Source organism: Carex rostrata, chromosome 2, assembly GCF_964058835.1.
Source record: "Carex rostrata chromosome 2, lpCarRost1.2, whole genome shotgun sequence".
NCBI classification, from domain to species: Eukaryota; Viridiplantae; Streptophyta; class Magnoliopsida; order Poales; family Cyperaceae; genus Carex; species Carex rostrata.
In genome coordinates, this window is record NC_135919.1 from 5,066,011 (window position 1) to 5,090,724 (window position 24,714).

The following is a 24,714-nucleotide window of genomic DNA, read 5'->3' on the forward strand; positions in this document are numbered from 1 at the left end:
GTTTATACTTCATGGTATTACATATTATAATAGACAAAGAGTAATTAATTTTATAAGGTAAATGAAGTCAATATACATATTTAAACATTTTATAATTATAATAATAATTAAAATCAGCTTTCAATTGAAACGAAAGATAATAATTTTACAAACGAATACTATAAAAAGAGTAATCAAAATGAATAATTAGTATTTGAATATTTCTCGATATATAATGATAGAATAAATCACAAATAAAAATAGAAGCATATAATTTGGTTTAGTATACTTATCGTAGAAGACCATGTAGCATTAGAAATAAGAATAGAAGTACAGAAGTCTATATAAATTGCAAAAAAAAAACATGTAGCATAGCGGTAGCTATAGCGGGTCTCATATAGCGGTAATAGCGGTCAGCTATTATAGCTATAGCGGTCGTAGCTGAGTTAGCGCAATTTTATCTCATAGCTTAGCGTTTATGGTTCGGAAAAGCTATAGCGTAGCTATAGCGCCGCTATAGCTAGCTATTTAGAAGCCTGATCTAAACTCATCCGCAGAAATCTCAATGCAAATCAGAACGGTATTACAAGTACATTATAAGGTTTGCTGAGGGATGACTGGTGGTGAACTGTTCTAAGAAAATAATTCAGTTCGTTTCCAAAACTTGGTATAATTAATTAAATAATTTGTTAATAAGAATAACATAGTTAAGAGTTCATTCTTCTCTTGTAGAGAAAAATATACAAATACCATAGACTATATCTCGAATTTTAACTATTATTTTCAAAATGTGAAATTCTGGTTTTAATTTTGATTAATTGAAAAACTGTGAGTCTAATGAACCTTTAGAAAGGTTGTTAAAGATGGACTTCATAGTCTAGAAACAGCAAATTATAAATCAGTATCCTAACTTATATCTCATATAATGTCAACTATATAATTTTGTACTAAACTGTTCCAATGATGCTCCTGAAAACAGTAAAATTAAACATCCAAAATTTGAATCTGCTCAAAATCTGGCAAAATTTAAATTGTTTCCTTCTATTCTAGGCAGGTGTAAAATCTTTCACGCGGTTTTTTGTTTTGCCGAAGTAGATGCCAGGTACGACAGTGTTCTGTGTCCCACTAAGAGTAGAAACACACCAAGAAATCCCAGTGCCTTTAATGTTGTAAACAGATCCAACTGTGTACCAAAACCATATGTTACCAACAAAAAGAAAACAAACAAATAAATCTGTCAATTATTTGGGTTTCAATGTGTACCAAACCCTAAACACGAAGTACAAAATATCATGTATTGTATATTTGTATACCATTAGAAGCCGAGTTTTATCTAAATATCATGTATATACACTTTGCAACTTGAGACATCTTCATGCCTCCTAAAGATTATACCAGATCTATCTCTGTTTTAAATAAACTGACCAAATTATGCTGCTTTATTTTCATTAATTGTGAAGAACAAAATATGAAGTATTGTATACCATTGCAAGCAAAGATATTCGTATCTTCATGCCTCCTAAAGATATACCTGATCTATCTCAGTTTTAATATAATTGAGCATATTACCCAGCTTTCTTTCATTAAATTGTGAAGAGGGAAACAATTGATTGGGATTTTTGAGATCGGGCAGGTAAAACTAAACAGTCTGGAGATCATCCCTCACAGATGAATTAATAATAAAAGTAGAGTGAGGCTATGATACTAATACGTACTATGAATCAATATTTTTGGTTTCAAAGTCCAAATAGTTGATCTAAACCATTCAAAATGATTTTCATATAAAAATGTCCTTGCAGACTAAATTTTACATTTTTAGAATTTTTTTACTATTTTTTTAGATGGGTAGAAAACCACTACTTTTGAATGATCTAGAATTTTCAGATCAAGTGATTTTCCAACTATTTGAAAAAAAGTAAAGTTGTATAAAATATAAAATTTGATCTACAAGTACATTTTCATATGATAATCATGTTGAATGGTTCAGATTTGACTATTTCGACTTTAAAAACGAAATTATTGATCCATAGTACCGACCAATATGCGCTATGCATAGTACCATAGCTTCACTCATAAAAGTATATGTAAAAAGAAATAGACCTTAAGCCAGAAAAGGACATAGAGCAGCAAAACAGCTCCGATGCCTCCATGGAATAACACGGCGAATGAAGCTGGAACAACTGAAGACGGGAAGCCCTTGAAATTCACTCCAATACGCAGAAGCTGTCATTTTTAACATGGCAAAGAGAAAAAGAACAATTAAGTTTGATTTATTTATTTTCTAAGGGCCACAAGTTTAAACCTACAAATCACCCAGTCAAATATTTAGTATACATATAAAAAAACAAATAAGTAGCAGCAATTTTAGAAAAGAAAGGCATCCTACACTAAAGAGGGTATACTGAATCACAGGTGGTGTTTGGTTGAGGCCTAAACCATGGAATAAGAGGTTTAGGCATCAGTTATTTCACCAAATGCGGATTAATTAGGCCTCCAAATTTAAACTAATTATTAAGGTGGCTTAAGAGTTAGTTCCCCTGTGGCCCCACTGTCAGGGACTATTCATTTTTTTTCCCTCTCTTCTTTAGTCGAAATTATTTTTGAATAGCTTAGGCCATGACATGACTTTAACCACAACCAAACATGAATAGCTTAGGTCGGCCTAAGTTGGAATAGGCCTCAACCAATTCCAAACACCACCAAAAGGCATAGGCAGTCAAAACTAAAAAGGTACACTAACGAGATTCCTTTGTTTGTTTTTTTCTGTTTAATTAGAAGGGAAATGAGATAACAAATACCCCGATCAAGAAAGCTAATAGAGGGAGAAGAGTGAGGCCCATAAATCCGAGAGAGAGCTCCTGAGGCGGTCTCTTTTCAGGTGCACGAAAGATGTGCGATATCTCCTCCTTCGGCCCGAACCGAGACAACGGGTCAACGGGTTGAGCAGGTGGTTTGGGTGCCTTCTCTGGTGCCTCTGGTAGGTCAAGCTCAATTGAACCGAGGGACCACAGCAATGAATTTTCCTATTAGATGTACACCAAAACATTATTTTTTGTTCAAGAAACCACCAAAATTGATGAGAATTAGAGGTTCATTGGGTTGGTTGGGTTAAAACCGAATTAAAATAGTCAAATCAAAATTTTATTCGGTTGTAAAAAATATAACCGAACCAACCGAATTAAACTTGGCAACCGAATAACAACCGGACCAAAATAACCAATGTAATCAAAAGGTTAAAACTCAATGCATACACTAACTACACTTGATATTCATAGAAATAAATATATGTGAATTATATATACAAGTTGTTGGCATTACATACATTGTTGAACTCCATATAAAATATGTAGATGTTCTAAAATATCCAAACCAAAATATAGGTTGTTGATATTACATACATTTTATATAAAGCATGGATTTGAACCCATAAAGAGTTCGGTCGGTTCGGTCTTTTCAATTATGAAAAATCTAAACTGAACCAAATATAAGAAAACAAAGTAATTAAAAAATTCAACTGAACCGATCCATTTAAACCGAAAAACCGAACTATTTAATCCAAACTTTTTCGGTTCGGTTGAAAACCAAATAAACCGGACCCAATGAACCACTAAAAAGAACAGAAATATAATAAGAAAGAGAAAACAAACCATGACAGCATCACCGATTGCCAGTTCAATGTTGTATTGCCCTGACAGGTAATAAAACTTCTCCACCAGCCCGAGAAAGTTCTGAAAATCAAAATAAAATGTAATCTTGTAAGACTTCAGGAAATAACTAAAAATGTACTATTTTCATCCATTAAGTAGTAGACAATAAGCAAAGATGCAAATTTTTGTGCGAACATTCTGGTGCTTTTCAAACTAGGGATTACAGAACCCACTGATATTTGTGTATTTAAATGTACCATAAAAGTAAAAAATTTATTCTGTTGACATTTGCAAACAACAAACAATGGGCACTTCTCAGAAGTTGCCACAGATCAGTATGCTTTTATGACTATTGATAAGGAGTCACTTCTAATTTTCTAACTGTTGCTTTCTGATTTCATGGAATCAATATTTCACTATTTTATGTGTGAGTTCTTCAACAGATTGAACATCAGCAGAGAAATAAAATTAAAGTCAAACATTAATGAATATACAGGGAATTTCATGTATACCCCTCAAAAACCTCAAAATTACAAATTTCCCCTTCTAAAATTCATAGTATATTATATTTACCCTTCTAAATTTCAAAAACTCACAAATTTACCCAATTATTGACTTTTCTATTAAAACTTATTTTAAATTTATAAAGTACCCATTTTACCCTTTATTGAAAAAAAATATATATATGTAGTCTGTGTAAAAAAACTGTTCCTCTTCTAACTGATCATTTTCCAAGGACAAATGGAATGGCTCATTTCTCTACTTGTTATGTACTGTAAATAGGTAAATAATAAATTGTCATAAGAGAGATTACCAGAACAAGCTTGTACTGTTTCGAAGACATGACTGGAACAAACAGATGCTCAACCTTGGATTCATGCTGAAGTTTCACAATCAACTGCACATAAAATAATCAATTTTATATGTTAAAAGTGGAAGGATATCATTTGTTTTGAACATGAAGGATGAAATAAATTGCTGAATTAAAAACCTGATGTGGCTTAAAACTTTTTCCAAGGGGAGTTTGTAACTGGAAAGAAAGTCTCATCTTCTGTAAATGGTTTGCTGACAGAGAAACCATGGAATCCTTTGATAGATCCAATCTGAAGGAAAATATTAAAAATTTACAAAGATTAGTACTTGTAACTTTATATGACTGATTTTATGTACTTGTTCGCATATAACAATATCTTGAGCCAGCCCTTTATTCTATTAATTTTACATCACATTTTATATCATTTTGCAATCCTGACCCTGGTTATGGTGGGTTAATAGATCCAATCATTGTGAAGAATAAATATAAGGCCCAATGTCTGACTTAGTCAAATGTTTTCATATAAAAAGGTAAATAGAAAAAGAATAAAGCCAGTCAAGTATGCATATTTTCAACAATCCAGGGAGAAAATCCAACAGGTGGATACAGACCTTACCCCAACTGATTGCACCCCCCACCAAGATCCAAGATAAAACTCAGAAAGTACATATAACACAAAAAAGGAGTGAGCCTATGGTACTATGCATAGCACATATTTGTCCATACTAAGGATCGATATTTGTGTTTACAAAGTCCAAATAGTCGATATGAACCGTTCAACGTGATCTTCACATGAAAATGTACTTGCATACCAAATTTTAGATTTTTTAGAATTTTTTACTATTTTTTTAGATAGTTAGAAAATAACTACTTATGAATAGTCTAGAATTTTTAAATCAAGTAATTTTCTACCATCTAAAAAAAATACTAAAAAAATTCTAAAAAATGTAAGTTTGATCTACAAGTACATTTTTTATATGAAGATCGTTGCACAGTTCAGATCGATTGTTTGGGCTTTGAAATGGAAGATATTGATCCATAGTACGGACCATTATGCGTTATGCATAGTACCATAGCCACACTGAAATAAAAGATAATATATTTGCAGCAAAAGTGATTACTTCTTTACAGACTCAGAAGATGCATCACTATCAGAGATAGCAATTTCAGCCTTGTCGATTTTAATATTTCCCGTTAAAAATGTTGTCACGCTAATCTGGCCTCCTGTGGCATAGTTCTCCGCAAGTTCTGGATCGTTCATTGAAACCTATCAAACAAAATAAAAATAAAAAATAAAAAATTAAGATTGTGGTGAAAGAAAATCACTAAAAGGAGGCGGCACAGTTTTACTGACATCATACCTTAAAGATCAAAGAGTACTTGCCAACATCTATGTTAGCGATATCCAAGAAATGGATCCTATTTTCCTGGTCATATTCCAGTTCCTGTAATAGTAAAAAAAATTAAAAAAATATATATCAGAAAAAACTAGGCCACATGAAGCAACTATTTTCCTTTTTCTTTACTTTCATTTTGTCACTCTTACTTTTGTCCTCTTTACATCTTTTTTTCATTTTGGAAAGTATCTCAATTATAACAAAGGCTAAATTTTACAAATTCATCATGCCTACCCTCCCAAATAAATCCCGACGAGGTAAACTTCCCTTTTTTCCCAGTTGTAACATATAAATAAGAGGGAAATTTTACAAATTGCCCTATCTTTCAAAATTTTCAAATAAAATGCCCCTTCTCTAAAATTATTAACAAAATGCCCCTCCAATCAAGAGAAATTAACAAGGGCATTTTGTTTGAAAAAATTGAAAGTAAAACAATTTGTAAAATTTCCCTAAATAAGAAGAAACAAAAATTCTTGGCTAAGCTTCCCTCACGCAACTAAAAAAACTTGCTAATCCCTGAAATAACTTGTAGAGAATTCTTCGGGAACTACAATATCTCAGATCTAAAGTAGTGTGAACTCCACTTATTGACTTTTAAATGACTTTTCAAAATAAGGTTTTCATGTGCAGCAATTCTATCAAGTATCAAACTGCTAAATACTTCAATGCGAAAATATTTCAACCCTGATGAAAGAACTTATATTTGTGTTGAGTAATTAGCTTATTTATTGCTCTTACTTCCATAAACATTTTAAAGCTTATAACTTAAGAAGAATAACAGAAATAACATATGAGAAAGACACAGAGTGAGAGAGACTTAGCTTTACCTTCTTTTCGAAGGAAGTTACTTCCTTTGAGTCTGGGGTTAGAACTTTGAGTAGACTCACAGTAAGAGGAGGTGAAGGAGAACCAAACACTGTTGTTACTTCAGCCTGAACAACAGTTGAAACACAAGCAAAAAAATTATACAGGAGAACATGACTCATATTAAAAAAAAACAATATTAAATAGTACACTAAAACATCACAAAGGATGCATCTTGAAAGATCTACCTTGAGTTGATCCTTTGAGGTAAGAGAAAGAACGGTAGCAGGTAGAGATAGAATCAAGGGAATTGACACCCTGTAAAAAATGAGCAAATTGTAGATTGATTCGCAAAACGAGTTTACTCCACACATGGTACAAAACCAAGTATATAAATAAATAGAAAACCAAAAGATAACACAGTCAAAAAAATTAATTCACCATTAATGCACCGCTGTTCTCTTAAAATTCAAAATTGATTACCTGTTGCTTTCCAAGGATGCCAAGGAATTGATCTGATAAAAGAAATCCTCAGTAGTGCCAGGAACACCTACGCTCAGAAAGAACTTGGCCAAACCTAATATTTTCTCACCGCCAATCTACATAAACAAAGAATTTAGATCAGGTTTTCAAAAAGTAAGAAATACTCAGTGTTGTACTTCACAAAAAAATCTCATATTCTACTCTTGAAGTACATTCAAACAATATTAGAGAAGATGAATATGGAGGAGCAAACATGATATTTCATATTTTGTTAGGGTACACGTGACATTATTCTATGCATAATACTAAGAAACACTTGATAAAGAAGAGGACCATATAAGCATTTAATTCAATTTAAGCTTCCATCACAAACATGCAAAATTGCTTGATATTTACATTTAATAGCAGTAAAAGTGAACGAAAATTTGGAATGCAATCCTTACATTTAGTTTTTCAGAAGAAACGGCTGCGAATGCACTAACTCCACTAACAACAGAAGCAGAGGTTCCAAGTGGGCCCTTATATTGGTCGGGGTCAACATTCTTCTCATCAAAGTACAAAGTACCATCATCTACATAAAATTCAAACAAGAATGAATGTTAGAATATTATCAGTAAAAGTAAATTTAAATTTAAGGTGTGAAATTGTAGAAATTACCGTAGCGTTTAATCCTGTCAAACAACTTGTTGATGTCCTTCTTCACAAGTGCAATCTGCAAAGAAAGAAAGGTACATAACAAATGGGAATATGACAGATATTGCATTACTCAAAAAACACAAAAAGTAAATAGTGAGGCTATGGTAATATGCATATTACACAATGGCCTGCGCTATGGACTCATATGACATTTAAAGTACAAACCTACCTTCGTTTTTAAAGTACAAACAGTCGATGTAAATCGTTCAACATGATCTTCATAGGAAATTTACTTGCAGATCAAATTTGACATTTTTTAGAATTTTTTTAGATAGGTAGAAAACCACTGCTCTAAAAAAATAGTTATAAAAAATATAAATTTGGTCTTCAAGTACATTTTCACATGGAGATCATGTTTAACAGTTCGGATCAACTATTTGAACTTTGAAAATAGAAATATGAATCCATAGCACGGGTCAATCCGTAATATGCATATTACCATAGCCTCACTCAAAAAGTAAATATAGATAACCCACATACCTTTGACTGATCGATATCAGATCCAGCCAGTGAAACAACAGATGCTAGAGCTTCGAGTGCTATACCTGTAACAGGTACCATTCCAGTTAGGTATTTTTGTGTTCTCTTCTATGTTTTTTTTTTCATTTTTACTCTAATTGCTTGGTTCAGATTTTAATTTTTTTCTATTGAGTAAATCTCAATTAGTATGCACTGTCCTAGTACTATTCTACTAGTCAGGTACGATAACATTTTTTATATTTTACAAAATAATAATAATGTAAATTTATGAAGAACAAGATAAACTACCAGCTGCAAATGTGCTCGATCCAGGACTGTTTGTATCATACCGCCACGTCCCGTCACTCTGACTAAGTGCCTGTAAATTGCATTAAATCAGACAATGGAATTGGAAATGAGATTATATATTACAAATGAGCCTAACATTTTAAAAGGAAAAGCTGTTCAATTGTTGACCTTTATGGCTTGAAATGTAGCATCCGCATCAGATAAAATGACATTTTGCCCTTGCTCCTGGAAATAAAAACACCATAAATAAATTAATTAAAATTTTCTTTTGGCAACCGGGAAATACAATAAACAAAATTACAAATCAAATAGATAAATTCCTAACAATTACCTTAACACTTTGCAAGCCTCCCAGAGAGTAGTATAATTCTAGTAGTGAGCTTGCATCATTTATCACAGATTGAAGCCGTGATGTGATACCCTAAAAAGTTATCAGAAGAATTACAGATCAAAATTACTTATTGTTTTTCTTATTAGCCTGAGAAATGGTGCCAGAAAATTAATCATTAATGACTTACATCAAAGTCAATCAACTCTGTTGAGCAACCCAAGATTCCTTTAATCTTTAGTGCATGAAAAATGTCTTTTGTACTAGAATTTGGCAAACTCAGTTTCTCAGAAACAGTTTTACAAATTCCTTCAGTTTTGTCACCGCTCCTCTCTACTCTTAGTACTTGAAATGTTCTCAAAGCCTCATAGGTTTCTTCTAAGCTGAACAACACAATTTGAGAACCTTTTTCAGATGCATAGTTTTATAACATTAAACAAGTGGATTCTAGATAATGTAGAACTTTTTCAGGTTTTTTTTTTTTATCATTAAACAGTTCAATTTGAGGATGAAGGGCATAAGTGAGCTAAAATATGCATGCTATGTTACCAAATTCAACTCTGTGAATCACTGATTGGTAATGTTTTGAGCATTGTTCAGTTTTGCTAAAACATACAACAAAAGTTCTTTGTAACCATTATCTCCTTTTCAATGCTGAACTTAAAAATTCATACTTCAAATAAAATTTACATCATGATTAAATTACCAATCAAATTGATGAAATTTTACGAACTCCAGTGATGTGTTCTACCAAAAATGCAGTGCAATCTATCAAATAAAACACTGAAAAGACAAGGAATTGACAAATCAATCACCTTCCAAAGGATCCATCATGTGAGGGAACGAACAGCTCAGTAGCAGCAGATCGATGCGCGTCAGAGATCGGGCGGATAACGGATCCGTTCGAGAGAAGAACAGATCCGCAGATCAGAATGAGAAAGAGATGAACTTTCAGGTGGTTCGCCATTGGAACGGTACAAAGTTCTAAGCTTTAGATGATAGAGCCAGAGTTCATTCCGATCATACCCTAGTAGGGTTTTATTTGAGACGAAGAGTAGACTCCTGAGTTGAACCTTCAAGTGCTACCACTTGTGCGTCGCAGCGCTCCGTGCAACTATTCCGAGGGCAAATGGATTCGCGACCCGCATCCGATAAAGCCCAGGAACGACCAGAGCTGTAAGCCTGTAAGGAGTCAAGGAGATACAAGGATTCAATTCCTCTCCAATACTGAAGAGGATAGATTACATCTTAACGCTTTGAGATTAGGATTAGCGCAGGGGCAGTACTATTGGATTTTGAGATTCGTGTCAAGTTAAAAAAAACAGTCCAGATCTATTAATCGTGAAAGATTCTCTTGTGCAGTATTTGAGAGAATGTGAATTCGATATACAAAGGGTGGAATTGCATCGCCGATGCGAACGAAATCCAATGGACGAGCAGATCCCAGTGTCCTATGTCCCACAAATAGAATTCGCATCATATGAGATATCTCAAATGTTGCGTGACTTTTTGAAAAATCTTAACCGTTCAAATTAGTTCTGCACAAATCTCAAAGCTCAAATAGTACCGGCCCATGCGGTATCTCCGAATAGGCACTGAACACATCGGTCACGCAAAAGATGAGATATCTCAGACAATACGTGCTCTTTAAAACTAGAATCGAATGGAATCGGTTAAACCTATCACCTGATATAGAACCAAGCCGAAGTAAATTTATTGGTATCATGATTAATAAAAAAATACATTGTCATACACAATAACTGAAATTCGGTTTAGTTTAATAAATTAATTATAACATCAATAAAATTAGAATTGAATCAAACTAAACTGGTTGGTTCAGTTTAATCGCTTTTGAGAAGTCTAAACTAAACTGATTTATTTAAACCGAAATTATTCAATCGAACCGATTCATTTAAATTAGAAAACCAATTCATTTAAACAAAAATTTTCTAATTCGATTAAAAATCGAACAAACTGAACCGTTTAAACACCCTACCCACTAAGAGTACAAACACACCAAGAAATCCCAGTGCCTTTAATATTGTAAACAGATCCAACTGTACCAAAGCCAAATGTTAGCAACAAAAAGGGGGAAAAAAAAAAAAAGCAAATAATTCTGTCAATTATTTGGGTTTCAATAAGTACCGAACCCTAAACGCGAAGAACAAGATATCATGTATTGAATACCATTACAAGCCGAGTTTTACCTAAATATCATGGAGTATCTGTAAGTTACCAGTTTCAAATATATGAAACGGACATATGTCTTTTTAAAAAAAAAATATCATGGAGTATCGAATAAGACAATAGGACCATATAATATGTTACTTCCAAAGTATATCATGTATTTGATGATAAGGGTTCAAATGCTTTCAATTTTTGTGTCTCTGTCATGCTTCTATTTTTAAAAACTTTAATAATTCAAAATAAAACTATTGGATATAAACTACATCATTTTATCTATGCATATGTAAAAAATTATGACATTTCAACTTTGTTTGGGTTATCATCTTGAGCTTGTAAAATAGTATACTAATGTTGATAATTTTTAGACGTTGATTTTTTAACTTATTGATTCACAGAAAAGCAAAATCAAAATGTGATAATTTTTTATGGGCACATAGAGAAAATAACATAGATCACATATAACAGTTTTATTTTGACGTTTAAGTTTTAAACTTTGAGTTATTTAAGTTTTTAAAAATGGAGGCAAGATGGAGGTACAAAAAATGGAAGCATTTGAACCCTCCTCGTATTTTATATAGAGTCATGAATTACTATACTTTGCAATGTGCAGTGCAGATCGTTTTGTACATTGTATTTATATTTTTATCTTTAAAATTTAAATAGTTAATTTGAACCGCTCAACTTTATTATCATATGAAAATATGCTTAAAAATTAAATTTATATATATTTTTTTAAAAATACTATTTTTTGAGACAATTGAAAAATCAATTGATTTAAAAATTATGGACCATATGAAAGTAATGATTTTCTAACTGCCAAAAATTATACTAAAAGAATTTTAAAAAATATAAAATTTGTTCTCCAAGTGTTTTTTTATATGATAACACGATTGAGTGATTCAGATTGACTATTTAAATTTTGAAGACAAAAATAAAAATTCAATGCACAAGACTAAAAATAAGGACATATAATGAATAAAATATCTTTTCTTTTTTTAAAAATAAGAACATAGAATAAATAAAATACATGCATTGTAAATTACCATAGCCTCACCTTGTATATATATACTTCGAAGTAGATTTGTTTGTTTTTTTTTTAATTCCAGGTTGTTCCAAAGTATCGAATAAGACGTAAATATTCGAATAAAAAATATCCACGGCAACACGTGGAATTCTCTTTTAAGTAAAAAATATTAATATGGGTTCGTTAAGGTTTCTATGAGTTATAAATGCGGCCCACATTATACCCCGGAATTGACTCTTCAAGTCTAAACTTTTAAAAAGGGGCCTAAAATACTGATTCAGGCATTGATTCAGCCATTGACATCCATTGCTATTTGATTCATTTTACTTTTTAATGGCATCATTTTCCTCTGTGAACGACCGACATACATTGCGGTCCTAATCGACAATTATTCGATATTTACAATATCTAGACGCCACCGACAGAGAGACATGCAGATTGTCGCTACTGATAAATAAAAAATATTTTTGTAGATAGTCGGCTCTCCCAATTTATACCCCAAAAAAAGTATCGTGAGTCGTGTCGTGACCTGTAATTTTAATCTTGTGTTATGCTATGTTATTGAGTTAATTTTTTATGTGTTGTACTGTATTGTGATTAAAAATATTAAGAGTTGTTCATGATATACGAGTCACGTCATGACTGTGATTGATCACGTATAACTATTTTTTTTATAATTTAAATTAAATGTGACTCATGTGACTGTGTTGCTGTTGTGCTTTGATCAAATTTTTCGTGTGATGTGTTGTGTCAAATTTTCAAAAAATAGTTATAGATAATACGCGAATGATTATGACATGAAACATGTGAATCACAACACGTAACCAACACACATGTCATGTCATTCTAGAAAGGGATTTGAAAAAAAAAATAGAGGAAGTTATTTTAAATTAGCATAAATTAAGGTTACATATAACAGAATTGAAGTACTATGGCAGCAGCGAAGGTATTAGGTAGAATTCGCATCCTCTGAGAGATCTCATATTTTGCGTGACTTTTTCGAAAATCTCAATCGTTGCAATTCGTTCTGCGCGAATCTGAAAGCTCAAATAATACTGGCCCCCCACGTCACCCCCGAATAGGCACCGGACACGTTGGTCACGCAAAATATGAGATTGAGAAGAGGAGGATTTGCACTCGTATAAGGTATCCCTAAACTTGAAAGTGTATAATAATATGTCTCCATTTCATTTGGAAAACGGAGACTATCCATTGACCGTCTTCATTGACCTATTTCTAAAGTTCTTTTCTTGTATACGTGTAACACTCGCAACTGTTCTGTTCTGTGCTCAATCATCTCTTCTCGCTTCAATTTCGGATAAATTCGTCTTTACCTCACTGCAACCTACCTCCTCTCCTCTAGTAGTCTCTTAGATCGCCATGATTGTAGCTTTCTCGGCGGGTTTTCTCACTGGCCTTCTTGCTCTTCTTGCGATTGAAGCCTCAGTTATTCTATGGGTGATTCGTCGATTGGGAAGGCAGAAACCATCAATTGAGGTATTAGAGAAGAATGGGAGTGTCGATCTAGAGGAGGAACCGATTTCTTTCTCTTGTAACAAGAAGGTGAGCAATTTGCTGTTGATTTTTTCTCTTTTCGTTTTTCTTTTGATGCATTCATGCCAATAATGATTCTTTCCTTTCTGTCTATGCACTAGGTTAACCTGCTGTTAGCACCAATGCAAGCTTAAATTTCTCTAAAGTTTTTTATCATGTGGATTTTAGGCAAAGTTAACAGGATTTTCATTATATGACAGATAGTTGCTTTTGGTAAGCTGCTACTGAGCACCTACTTGATTTTTGGAGAAACCTAGAACCTTCCATTTCATATGATCAAATTCCAGCGTTTACACATGAATTATCTTTATTCTTGAGACTGAGAATGTGTCAAGAATAGAGGTTATTCTAGAATAGCGGCTATTCAGAATAGCAATGTGCATCCAAACAACATTTTTGCTATTAGGAATAGTTAGAATAGCTGCTATTCTCTATTCCTTGTAAATGTTGGAATAACTACTATTTAAAAATGTGAAGAGAGAGGAAAAAATGATTCTTTCTCGGATTTTCATCAACACACTCCCGAAATGACAAAATTGACACTAATTTATGTTATTTCCACGTTGTGACAATTCGTTTAAGACCCCACTTGCCTATATTTTCTCTTAATTAGCATCTTATTAACACTATTATTATCGGTTACAACTATTCACTATTCCAAATGTACAATCCAAACAACAATTTTACTAATCCGAATAGCACCATTTTCACACTAATATAAAAATCACTATTTTTTTCTCTATTCTTATTTATTATTCTCAAATTTCGCTATTCTTAACTATTCTAGCTCTCATCCAAACGTACCCCAAATATTTTGTTACTGTTACAATTGTCACTTCAAACCATTTAAGTTGTAATTGATCTTGTTAATGCAAAATACCAATTAAATCCTCATTAAAGATGGAATTTTCAATTCCTCATTAACATTTTTGGTACAATACTGGCTTATTTAACTGATTTATTATTTGTGTTGTTGATTATTATTATTATTCTTTTCTATTTGGGGGGGACTGGAAATATTTTTTTCTGATGTCATACTAATTGTATGGCAGGGTTTTATATGGGTCTTAGAGCCTGACAAAATTCCAAAAGTCGACACAGACATGGCAAAAACAAGTAGTGGAGGAGTTGCCAAGATTCCAAGCAGCAAAATAAAAATTATCGAGGTTGCCCCTGTAAGGAAGTATGCGGAGATAAAAGATCACTCGTTGATTATATCAGAAACCACTGGTACTAAAACAACAATTGAACTTCTTGGTTGCACTATTCTGGCTGTTTCTTCGACAGATCTCAATTCACGTAAATGGTCAGTACCAATCATTAACAATTTAACGATTTAAGTACCAATCACCTAATTTGGCCCAATTTCACGCAGTCGACTGTATATTATTTGTAAATGTCCCAATATAGGTTTAATTTGGCTGGATTTATACTTAATTGTGCAGTAAAGCCTCAATTTAATGCAGTCAGGCATTATTTCTTTGGTAAATCTGTAGTAGTGTAAATATTATATTTTGTAATGGAGGTATGATTTCTGCATGAATTTCTCATCTAATCATCAATTAAGCTACTATCATATTTTAAGGACAAACTTTTTTTTTTTTTGGTTTTTGTTTTTATTTATTTTCCCAGGGCTAAGAAGTATCCAATTAAACTAGAAGATGGCAAATCAGAAATATACAAAGGCAATAAATCATTTCACATATATGCTGAGACAAATTGGGAGAAAGAATCCTGGTGCAAAGCTCTTCGTCTTGCTTCCTCTAACAAAAGCAAACAAATAACACACCAGCAATTAATCAAAGATTTTCACGATTATCTCTCTTTACTAAATGCCAACTACCCTTCCTTTCTAAAGCCTGCAATTCTAATAAATGAAACCATAGACAAACAAAGTAGACCAGGTGTCCCCCCCTCAAAAGTTGGTTTATACTTGAAGAAATTCGCCAAGAAAGCGTCAACCAAGGTCGGTTTAGAAGGAAAAAGTGACGGCGAAACTAAAATTACAGAGAAATTTGATGGGGCTGCAATTTCGGAAGAGAAATGTGGTGATGATGAGGGCACGCTTTGTTTGAATTTATTATTTTTGAGGCTGTTTTTTGATGCGCATAGGAACAAGGAGATAGGTGCCACCATTCAAGCTCGCATCCAGGTATGGTATGAGAATTTAGTACAGTTTCTTTTGGATCTGTTTACCAGTTTATGTGCATTGTAACGGGTCAAGGGAGCACCAAATATACCATTGCAAAACCAATAGTGTACCAATAATGCCGGGTATATCTTGTACATGTTGTGTTGGTAAGGTGGTGTCTATATTTAGCTTTATATCATACCTGCCTACATATCTGATATGATGTATACCAGCACCTACTACACAGATGTAACATTCTAACATTTTTCATTCTCGTTATATTATTTGTACAGAGAACTCTCTCTAATATGAGAATACCTAGTTATATTGGCAAAATCACATGCACTGGCTTGGATCTCGGTACAGTACCTCCTTACATCACAAAGATGCGGGTCTTACCAATGAATTTAGAAGAGTTGTCAGGTATAGAGGTTGATTTTGAGTATTCTGGCGGTATCAAGTTGGATTTTGCAACAAGACTTGAGATACGGGAACCAGAATTACAGCAAAAGATTTTGCAAGCAGGTCAAGAGGGGTCTGGTAATATGGAGGTTGGTTCGGACCTTCTGGAAGGAATTGAACAGTATGGTAATTTGGTGGGGCCCGCAAAAGCAGATTTGGACGGCTCATTGGAGAATAAGAATGAGGAGGGTAAAATATTAGGTAACACTATTGTTTTTTAGAGCAATTTTTTTAAGCAGGACCTTGAGTGAGATCACGGTACTATGCATAGCGCGGATTGGTCTGTACTACCAATCAATATCTTCATTTTTAAAGTGCAAACAATCAATTTGAACCGATCAAAATAACCTCCATATGAAAATATACTTGTAGATTGAATTTTAAATTTGTAGATTTTTTTTTACTATTTTTTTAGATATATAGAAAATCACTTGATATAAAAAAAATATAGACCATTCAAAATTAGTGATTTTTGTACCTATCTAAAAAAATAGTAAAAAAATTCTAAAAAAATGTAAAATGTAGTCTTAAAATGTAGTCTGCGAGTGCATTTACATACAAAAGTCACATTGAACGGTTGAGATCGACTATTGGACTTCGAAAAACAAAAATATTGGTCCGTAGTATGGACTAATCCTCGCTATGCATAGTACCATAGCCTCACTCGCAGTACCTTTATCTTGTCATACTTGCAAGCAATATATTTGCTGGTACCAAGCCATTTTGTTTTCTTAATTTATTTCGATTCTTCTAATCTTTTCTATATTTTTGGGGGGGGCTGTGCAGTCTGTCTGTTTGTGTCTGTCTTTGCCTCTTGGATGTAGGGGCAGAGCATGTGGAATTGCACCTGTACTAGATGCTCTAGCCTGAGTTCCTGTTAAATAATAGAAGTTGTTTCTGGATAATTATTATCAAGATCAAAGAGTCTTTTTTGATGTTTTTTTTTTCCTGTATAATATATGAAGAAAAGCTAGAGACGAGCTCTAGTTGGGCATCAAGTTACGTGTCGAGGTGGAAAAACATGTTGCATTCAATTTCTGATCAGGTGTCTCAGGTTAGCTCTCTCTCTCTCTGCCTGTGTCTTTTATCGTACATATTAGAAAGACAGGTGTGTTTTTTTGGCTTAAATAAACTTTCTTAATAGTGAAATTGTTTTCATGAAGGTACCTCTTTCACTGGAAATGAAAATTAGTGTAGCTAGAGGGACACTGCGGTTGTATGTGAAACCACCGCCTTCTGACCAGATTTGGTTTGGGTTTCTATCAATGCCTGATATGGATTGGAATCTCGAGACCTCTATTGGAGACCGTAAAATCACTAACTCCCGTGTCGGCTCAGTTATTAGCAATCGATTTAAGGTAATAATCTATGTACTGTTAAGACTATATAGCTGTGTGTGTTTTGGCAGGGGGGGGGGGGGGGGGGGGGGTGTTTGCATGTCTTGGGTGTGTGCAAGCGTCCAACGAGAAGACTGAACATTTCTCTTAAACATGCTATATATTTTTAATAAAGGGTAAGATTGCATTTTTATATATTTAGAATGAGTTTTAATAGAAAAGGCAATTAATTGGGTAATTTTGTGAATTTTTGAAATTTAGAAGGGTAAATATGATATTATGAATTTTTGAGGGGCAAATACATAATTTCAAGGTTTTTGAGGGGTATACATGAAATTCCCCCTTTAAAAAAAAGATCTTGATGGTGAAGTAATATAAGGATATTTAGCTTTTTATGATACTTTATTACAAGGTATTGTGGTATTTAGGTGGTCCTGTAGGGATTCCATTATATTTTATGTTTTTTCAGAGTATATGTGATATTTTTAGGTTTTGTAGGGGTAGATAAGTTCTACCTTTTTAAAATTATTCAGCAAGTATCAAACTAAAAATAAAGCTTTTTAACCTTTTCTCTTAATTTTGCTGTCTGAATTTTGTTCTTTGCACAATTTTGCACAGGCTGCACTGCAAGAAAATATGGTGCTACCAAATTGTGGGAGCATATCCATACCATTTATGATAGCTGAAAAAGACGATTGGGTTGAGAGAAATGCAGCTCCATTTATTTGGGTCAGTCCTGAAACTGCCAATTCAAAACCTATCGACACGTCTCATATTGAAAAGGTTGAAACAGCGAGTATCAAAGAGGAATCCAAAAAGGAGATTGAAGTTGCAAAAGATGACTTGAATTTGAAGGAACTACTGTTGCGTGATGAGAAAACATCGAAGGAGATTGTTGTACCATCAAGAGATAGAGAAATAGGGACCAGAGAAGAGGATAATAGTAGTAATAATAATAAGCAGAAAAAGGGGATCACACGCGCAAAAATGTTGGATTTCGGGAGAAAGATGGGGGATAAATTGGAGGAGAAAAGGCGGCACATAGAGGAGAAGAGTAGGAATATTGTTGAAAAGATGAAAGAGAAAGTGTGAAAAATAAGTTTGTAGTACTGAGTTTTTTCTTTTCTTTTTCAATTAATGAATTTCTTTATTCTTTTAGCTAAAATGTTGTACATGAATGTTGTCCCTCTAGTAAGGCAACATAGTTGGAAATAGTAGTTCCAGATGTGTTTACTTTCCTTCTGAGATTAATAATTAATCCATTGAAGTAAAAAAAATATAGAAGAGATCGACGGGTACGTAGGTGATTTTGCAAAAGGTTTTGGCGTTCGATTAATAATTCTTAGTTATTTATATCAACTATTATGCATAAAATTTAGTTAGAATGCATTACAATGTATTTGTGTATTTGTGTATTTGTGTATTTGACTATTTGTTCGTGTTTTTGATCAATTTTGATCACATCTATGATATCAAGGTAACCAAAATTTAGAGATATACTATGATATATGTCTATTACATTACATGTGCATAAATTTAACAATGGAGTTGCTCCTTGATAATGTTCCAATGGTAGCTTTGTAGTTTGGATAAAGATTGCTTGTTGCTTGTAGTTTAGTTTGCTCCTTTTCCACCACCACCAGTATTGAAATAGCATGAAGCAAGCACCAGACCAAGATTCTTCCACGAATAATGGTTGAAAAATCAAACTTAGTTATGTATACTTGTTAAAAGAAGGATATATTGGATATATAGGTAGTGATTATTAGTAGTAGCAAATACAATTATATTTTAGGTCATTTTCCTTGCATCATACATCATGAATATATAGGTAGTGATTATTAGTAGCAATATCAATTACCATGGAGGCATTTTCTTAATTCAGAAAAAAAAAAAATACATTTCATTAATTGTAAATTTTAATTATATAAGATGAACAACACGAAAGATGGAAAACTAGTATTATATTTGCTTTTCTTCTCTCATATAAGAGATAATCTTCTTTTTCTATTGGTTATATTGGTTTGACGATATGATTATAGTTATTTTTGTTTTACTAAAAAGGAATCCGAATAAACTAGAATAAACTAAAATATAAGAAATGGTACAATCCAAACATAATAAATACTACAATCTAAAATAAAAATAGTACAAAACAACATAACTAAAATAAGAAATACTACAATCCAAAAATAAGAAATATTACAAAACAACATAACTAAAATAGAAATATTACAAAACAACATAACTAAAATAAGAAATATTACAAAAGAACATAACTAAAATAAGAAATATTACAAAACAATATAACTAAAATGAAAACACCGACATAAAAAAAACTAGGCTCCACTGCAAATCGGAAATCTGAGGAAGATCAGCGATTGCTTTCTGAATTAGACAAGACGCAGCCTTCTGCATGATGAAACAACGAACTTAGTTTCTAACAAACAAATTTTTAAATTTTTAAATTGGTCTATAAACTCAAAAAAAAAAATTCTAATATATAACAATATGAAACTGAATTATAACTATTAATAAATTATTGGAACATTTTGACACACTTACCAAATTTTTCTAACAAACAAATGTTGTTATATGAAGTTGACAAAAAAAACAACGACACAAATAGAGCAAACACAATTTCAAATGTAGAAACTCAATATTTAATATAAAATGAATATGTTGTTATTTTTTTTTAAATGATGACTGGCTTTTTAACAATAAAAGGTAATACAACATTCCGGATTTCATCGTATATCTTTGAATTTATCTGAAAAAAATATTTCTATTACAGAGGTGATGCTCAATTAATGCAAAACATTACATTTGTATGTTGTTTATTAATTTCCTTTCTAAAACGTGTGGACATAATGGTCCAAATAAAAAATTTCTCTCACTTTGTTGATGTATTGAGTCAAATTTTAGCTGTTAAAATCCTCACCCGAGAAATGAAATAGAGGTAATGGAGAAATAAGGAAATAATATAATTGCAAGAATCGAAGATAGCTGTAAGAAGAAATAAGGAAACTAAGGGATTTATTCAATTTTAATGTGATAAACCATATATGTAGCAGTCTATGTAGTGAGTATGTTTTTAACTAAATTTAAACTTTTACACACAAGATAGATGTATTTAATTAAAAGAAGACAAATTATGTGATTGAATGGTTGATATTCAATTCAAAAATTCATCTTTCAATCTCAGCCGTTAGCGGATTAGAACAACTACGTACATAATATAAGAATGGAGATATAAGATGAACAACACGGAAGATGGAAAACTAGTATTAAAACTATTGCTTTTCTTCTCTCATATAAGAGATAATCTTCTTTTTCTATTGGTTATATTGGTTTGACGATATGATTGTAGTTATTTTTGTTTTACTAAAAAGGAATCCGAATAAACTAGAATAAACTAAAATATAAGAAATGGTACAATCCAAACATAATAAATACTACAATCTAAAATAAAAATAGTACAAAACAACATAACTAAAATAAGAAATACTACAATCCAAAAATAAGAAATATTACAAAACAACATAACTAAAATATAAATATTACAAAAATACATAACTAAAATAAGAAATATTACAAAACAATATAACTAAAATGAAAACACCAACATAAAAAAAACTAGGCACCACCGCAAATCGGAAATCTGAAGCAAGCACTAATCGGATATCTGAGGAAGATCAGCAATTGCTTTCATAATTAGACAAAACGCAGCCTTCTGTGTGATGAAACAACGAACTTAGTTTCTAACAAACACTATATACTTCATATTTTAGCAAATTTTTAAATTGGTCTATAAACTCAAAAAAAATAATTTCTAATATATAACAACATGAAACTGAATTATAACTATTTATAAATTATTGGAACATTTTGACACACTTACCATATTTTTCTTGTAGTTCCAAGCTAGACATGTTTCTTTCCCAATCGCAACTTATTCGCTCCAATATGAAATAGAACATATCTACTTTGATATAATACCAGATGCGTCAGAGACCTGTAAAACTGTGCAAGGCGCATCCTTGTTAGCAACGGCTAAATATAAACAAACTATTCTAGTATATAAAGGGATCCAAATTAGGTATAATGGTTGGGCCTTTTTCATAATATTTTATAACAAAAATATTGACTCTGAGCTCAACATCTTTTTTTCTTTCGTCTCCAACAGATCATGAATTCACTTAGCGTCTACTGCTAAGTTTTCAAAAAAAAAAAAAAAATCATGAATTTGGTCTTAAAAAATTACGTAGTGGTATATCTATGCCTTGTGCAAAATTTATCATATCATTATTTCTGAGAAATCAAAATATGAGCTCAATTCATACGAGGATATAAAATACAAAACAGAACAGAAAAAATTTAAAAGAGCTATGAAGAGGACAATCTAACAGATCAGAGTAGAAATCAGAAATGAGACTGAAATTCTTTCAAAAGACTAGAGATTCTGAGATGAAAACATATATTTGAGAGTCTCAACGGTTTCATCAGAAAAAACCAGTGTTCTAAATAACGTGTTATAGCGTTTTTGAACTCTAAACGCTAAGCTATGGCATCAAAACACGCTATTTGAGCTACATACGCTATAGCAGTAATAGTGGTCCGCTATAGCACATAGCGTGTAGCGCAAATAGCGCCCGTTATGCAACATGAGTTTTTTTTTCAATTTATATGAACTTTAAATAAAGGTTCAGATTGGATTTTAACCATGATTTTATCCATGAAACAAAATTAAATAAAGAAGCTATAGCGCGCTATGCAACATGAGCTGTTTTTTTTTTTTTTCAATTTATATGAGTTTCAAATAAAGGCTCAGATTGAATATATTATGATATTTCTTAAAGTAACAAAATGATACTTACTATATGGTAGTTTGAATATTTTGAATAGATTAAGATAGTTAATATGCCGTGATGTCTAAGTTATTTTGAAATTTAAATAGAAAGAAGATAGATTATGTCATGATGCTGAATATATTTTGAATATAAAAAGATCGATAGTTTATGATATTAGTATTACTATGGATATTTTGGATTTTTTTTTATTTAGAATTACGTTTATTTAATTCATTCAAACAAGCCTTGTAAGGCCGGATTTTCTGTAACTAGCCTCCACCGATCCCTAGGATCGGTGGAGCAAAAAAAATAACAACTACACCGGTCCCTAGGACCGGTGGAGGCCCATTTCGCCCTGCTGTGGCAGCTGCACGAAAAGCCACAAAAAAACAACCCTACACCGGTCCCTAGGACCGGTGGAGCCTCAAAACCATCTCTGCACCGATCCTGTGGATCGGTGGAGAACGCAGATATTTCATGTGCAACCCGCACCTCTCTTCTTCCCTCTTCTTCCCTCTTCTCCCTTCTTCCCTCTTCTCCCTTCTTCACTTCTCTGCCGCCATTCTTCTTTCATTTTTTTTTTTCATTATTTCGTTTTTTTCAATAGAATAGAGGAGTTGCCATATGAATAGATCGTCACCACCATTGTATTCAGCATCGTCTCCTAATTATTATTGTGAGTTTTTTTTTACTCATATGTTTATATTTAGTGTTGTAAAATTAAAAAATATTTGGAGTTAATTTAGAGTTTGATTTAGTGTTTATTTTTTACTCATATGTTTATATTTTAGTTTTTTTTTACTCATATGTTTATATTTTGAGTTTTTTTTACAAATATGTTTATATTTAGTTTATTTTTTACTCATATGTTTATATTTATTGTTTTTCTGTACTCATATATTATGTAGTGTTTTTTTATATGTTTATATATTTAGTGTGTTTTTTTTACTCATATGTTTATTTAGTATTTTTTTTTTACTCTCATATGTTTATTAATTTAGTGTTTAATTTTTGTTCAGCAAAATGTCACTGCTATTGATCAATGTGTATTATGGTGGTAACCTCCAAAGCACTTCAACAGGTGTTGGTTATGACATAGGGGCTGCATTTACCTTTACTGTATCTGATTCTACCAGTTTTGCTATTATAAAACGGCAAATATACGTTGGACTTGAATTGCTTCCGAGTCGAGTCAAATTGACAATCAGGGTACGTATGAACACAGCACCGCCCGGATCGTACCATTTCTCACTATTTCGGATAGAAAATGAGGAAACTTGGGATGTTATTAAACAAACTGCAGCTCAAGTGGCTGGATTTAAGGTTATAGAATTGGTAGCTGAGGCGCACCAGGCTAGAAACCAAACCAATTATGATCCGTGTCCAGATAGTTTGCCCGGAGGTAGTAACACATCGTCGGTTCAGACCGGCTTTGATCCTAATTCGGGCAGTGTACCTGTACCCACCTACACACATCCGGTTCAGGCCGGTGACGACCTTTGTGAGCAATCAGATCAAGACACAGAATCTGATAGAAGTTCTTTTGATGATGATGATTCGGATGAAGCATGGAACGCAGATATGGACAAAGCGGAGGCTGAAATGAACGACCGAGAAATATTGAAGGATTGGCACAACTCGATCCCATTTCTCAATCGAGGACCTAAGCATCCATGTTCCTCATTCCACGATGATTTGCCAATGCCATACGCGGATCGTGCATTTTTTGCGAACCCCCCCAGGTTAGATGAAAAATTTGCTGAAGGTCAAATGTTTGAATCCAAAGCCAAACTAAAATCAGAACTTGCTGAATTTCACCTGAACAAAAACACAGAGTTAGACGTGCTAAACAGCAGCAAAACCAAGTATAGAGTTAAATGTAAATCTTCAAAATGCCAATGGAAATTGTATGCAATTGTAGTACCAACAGGTGCATGGACAATTTCCACCAACCCGTTTATCCACACATGTTTTGGCAGTGCTGAAAGGTTGGATAGTCATCAAATGACTTCTAGAGTAATTGCTGATATTATTAAACCGGCTTTGAAAGATGATCTGGAGTTAAGCATTAAAATGGTCAAGCATCTGGTTAAAGTTAAATTTGGGACAGTAGTGCCCTCGTATAATAAGTTGTGGAGAGGTAGAGAACTTGCAATTGCGGACTTGTTTGGGAGTTGGGAGAAGTCTTATGAGGTGCTGCCATCGTTTTTGGCTGCCATCAAAGCGTCTAATCCAGGTACACAGTACCTACTA

At 32.7% G+C, this 24,714-nt stretch overlaps 2 protein-coding genes across 2 annotated transcripts; one reads left to right on the forward strand and one right to left on the reverse strand.

Moving 5' to 3' along the window:
• Positions 1 to 884: 884 nt before the first annotated feature.
• Positions 885 to 10,069, reverse strand: LOC144570407 (dolichyl-diphosphooligosaccharide--protein glycosyltransferase subunit 2-like). The gene is made up of 19 exons (XM_078320424.1): positions 9,732 to 10,069; positions 9,107 to 9,299; positions 8,920 to 9,009; positions 8,757 to 8,813; positions 8,589 to 8,658; positions 8,301 to 8,365; positions 7,782 to 7,836; positions 7,568 to 7,695; positions 7,125 to 7,240; positions 6,890 to 6,959; positions 6,665 to 6,769; positions 5,802 to 5,885; positions 5,562 to 5,707; positions 4,618 to 4,729; positions 4,441 to 4,524; positions 3,627 to 3,707; positions 2,778 to 3,002; positions 2,080 to 2,202; positions 885 to 1,162 (listed from the first exon to the last, which is right to left on the reverse strand). Exons 1-19 carry the CDS (start codon positions 9,881 to 9,883, stop codon positions 1,046 to 1,048), a joined length of 2,073 nt encoding a protein of 690 aa, XP_078176550.1. The 5' UTR covers positions 9,884 to 10,069; the 3' UTR covers positions 885 to 1,045.
• A 3,281-nt stretch (positions 10,070 to 13,350) lies between these two features.
• LOC144570391 (uncharacterized) lies at positions 13,351 to 18,844 on the forward strand. Its single transcript, XM_078320423.1, has 7 exons — positions 13,351 to 13,690; positions 14,734 to 14,987; positions 15,314 to 15,833; positions 16,106 to 16,475; positions 17,240 to 17,328; positions 17,438 to 17,632; positions 18,230 to 18,844. Exons 1-7 carry the CDS (start codon positions 13,508 to 13,510, stop codon positions 18,701 to 18,703), a joined length of 2,085 nt encoding a protein of 694 aa, XP_078176549.1. The 5' UTR covers positions 13,351 to 13,507; the 3' UTR covers positions 18,704 to 18,844.
• Positions 18,845 to 24,714: the final 5,870 nt, after the last annotated feature.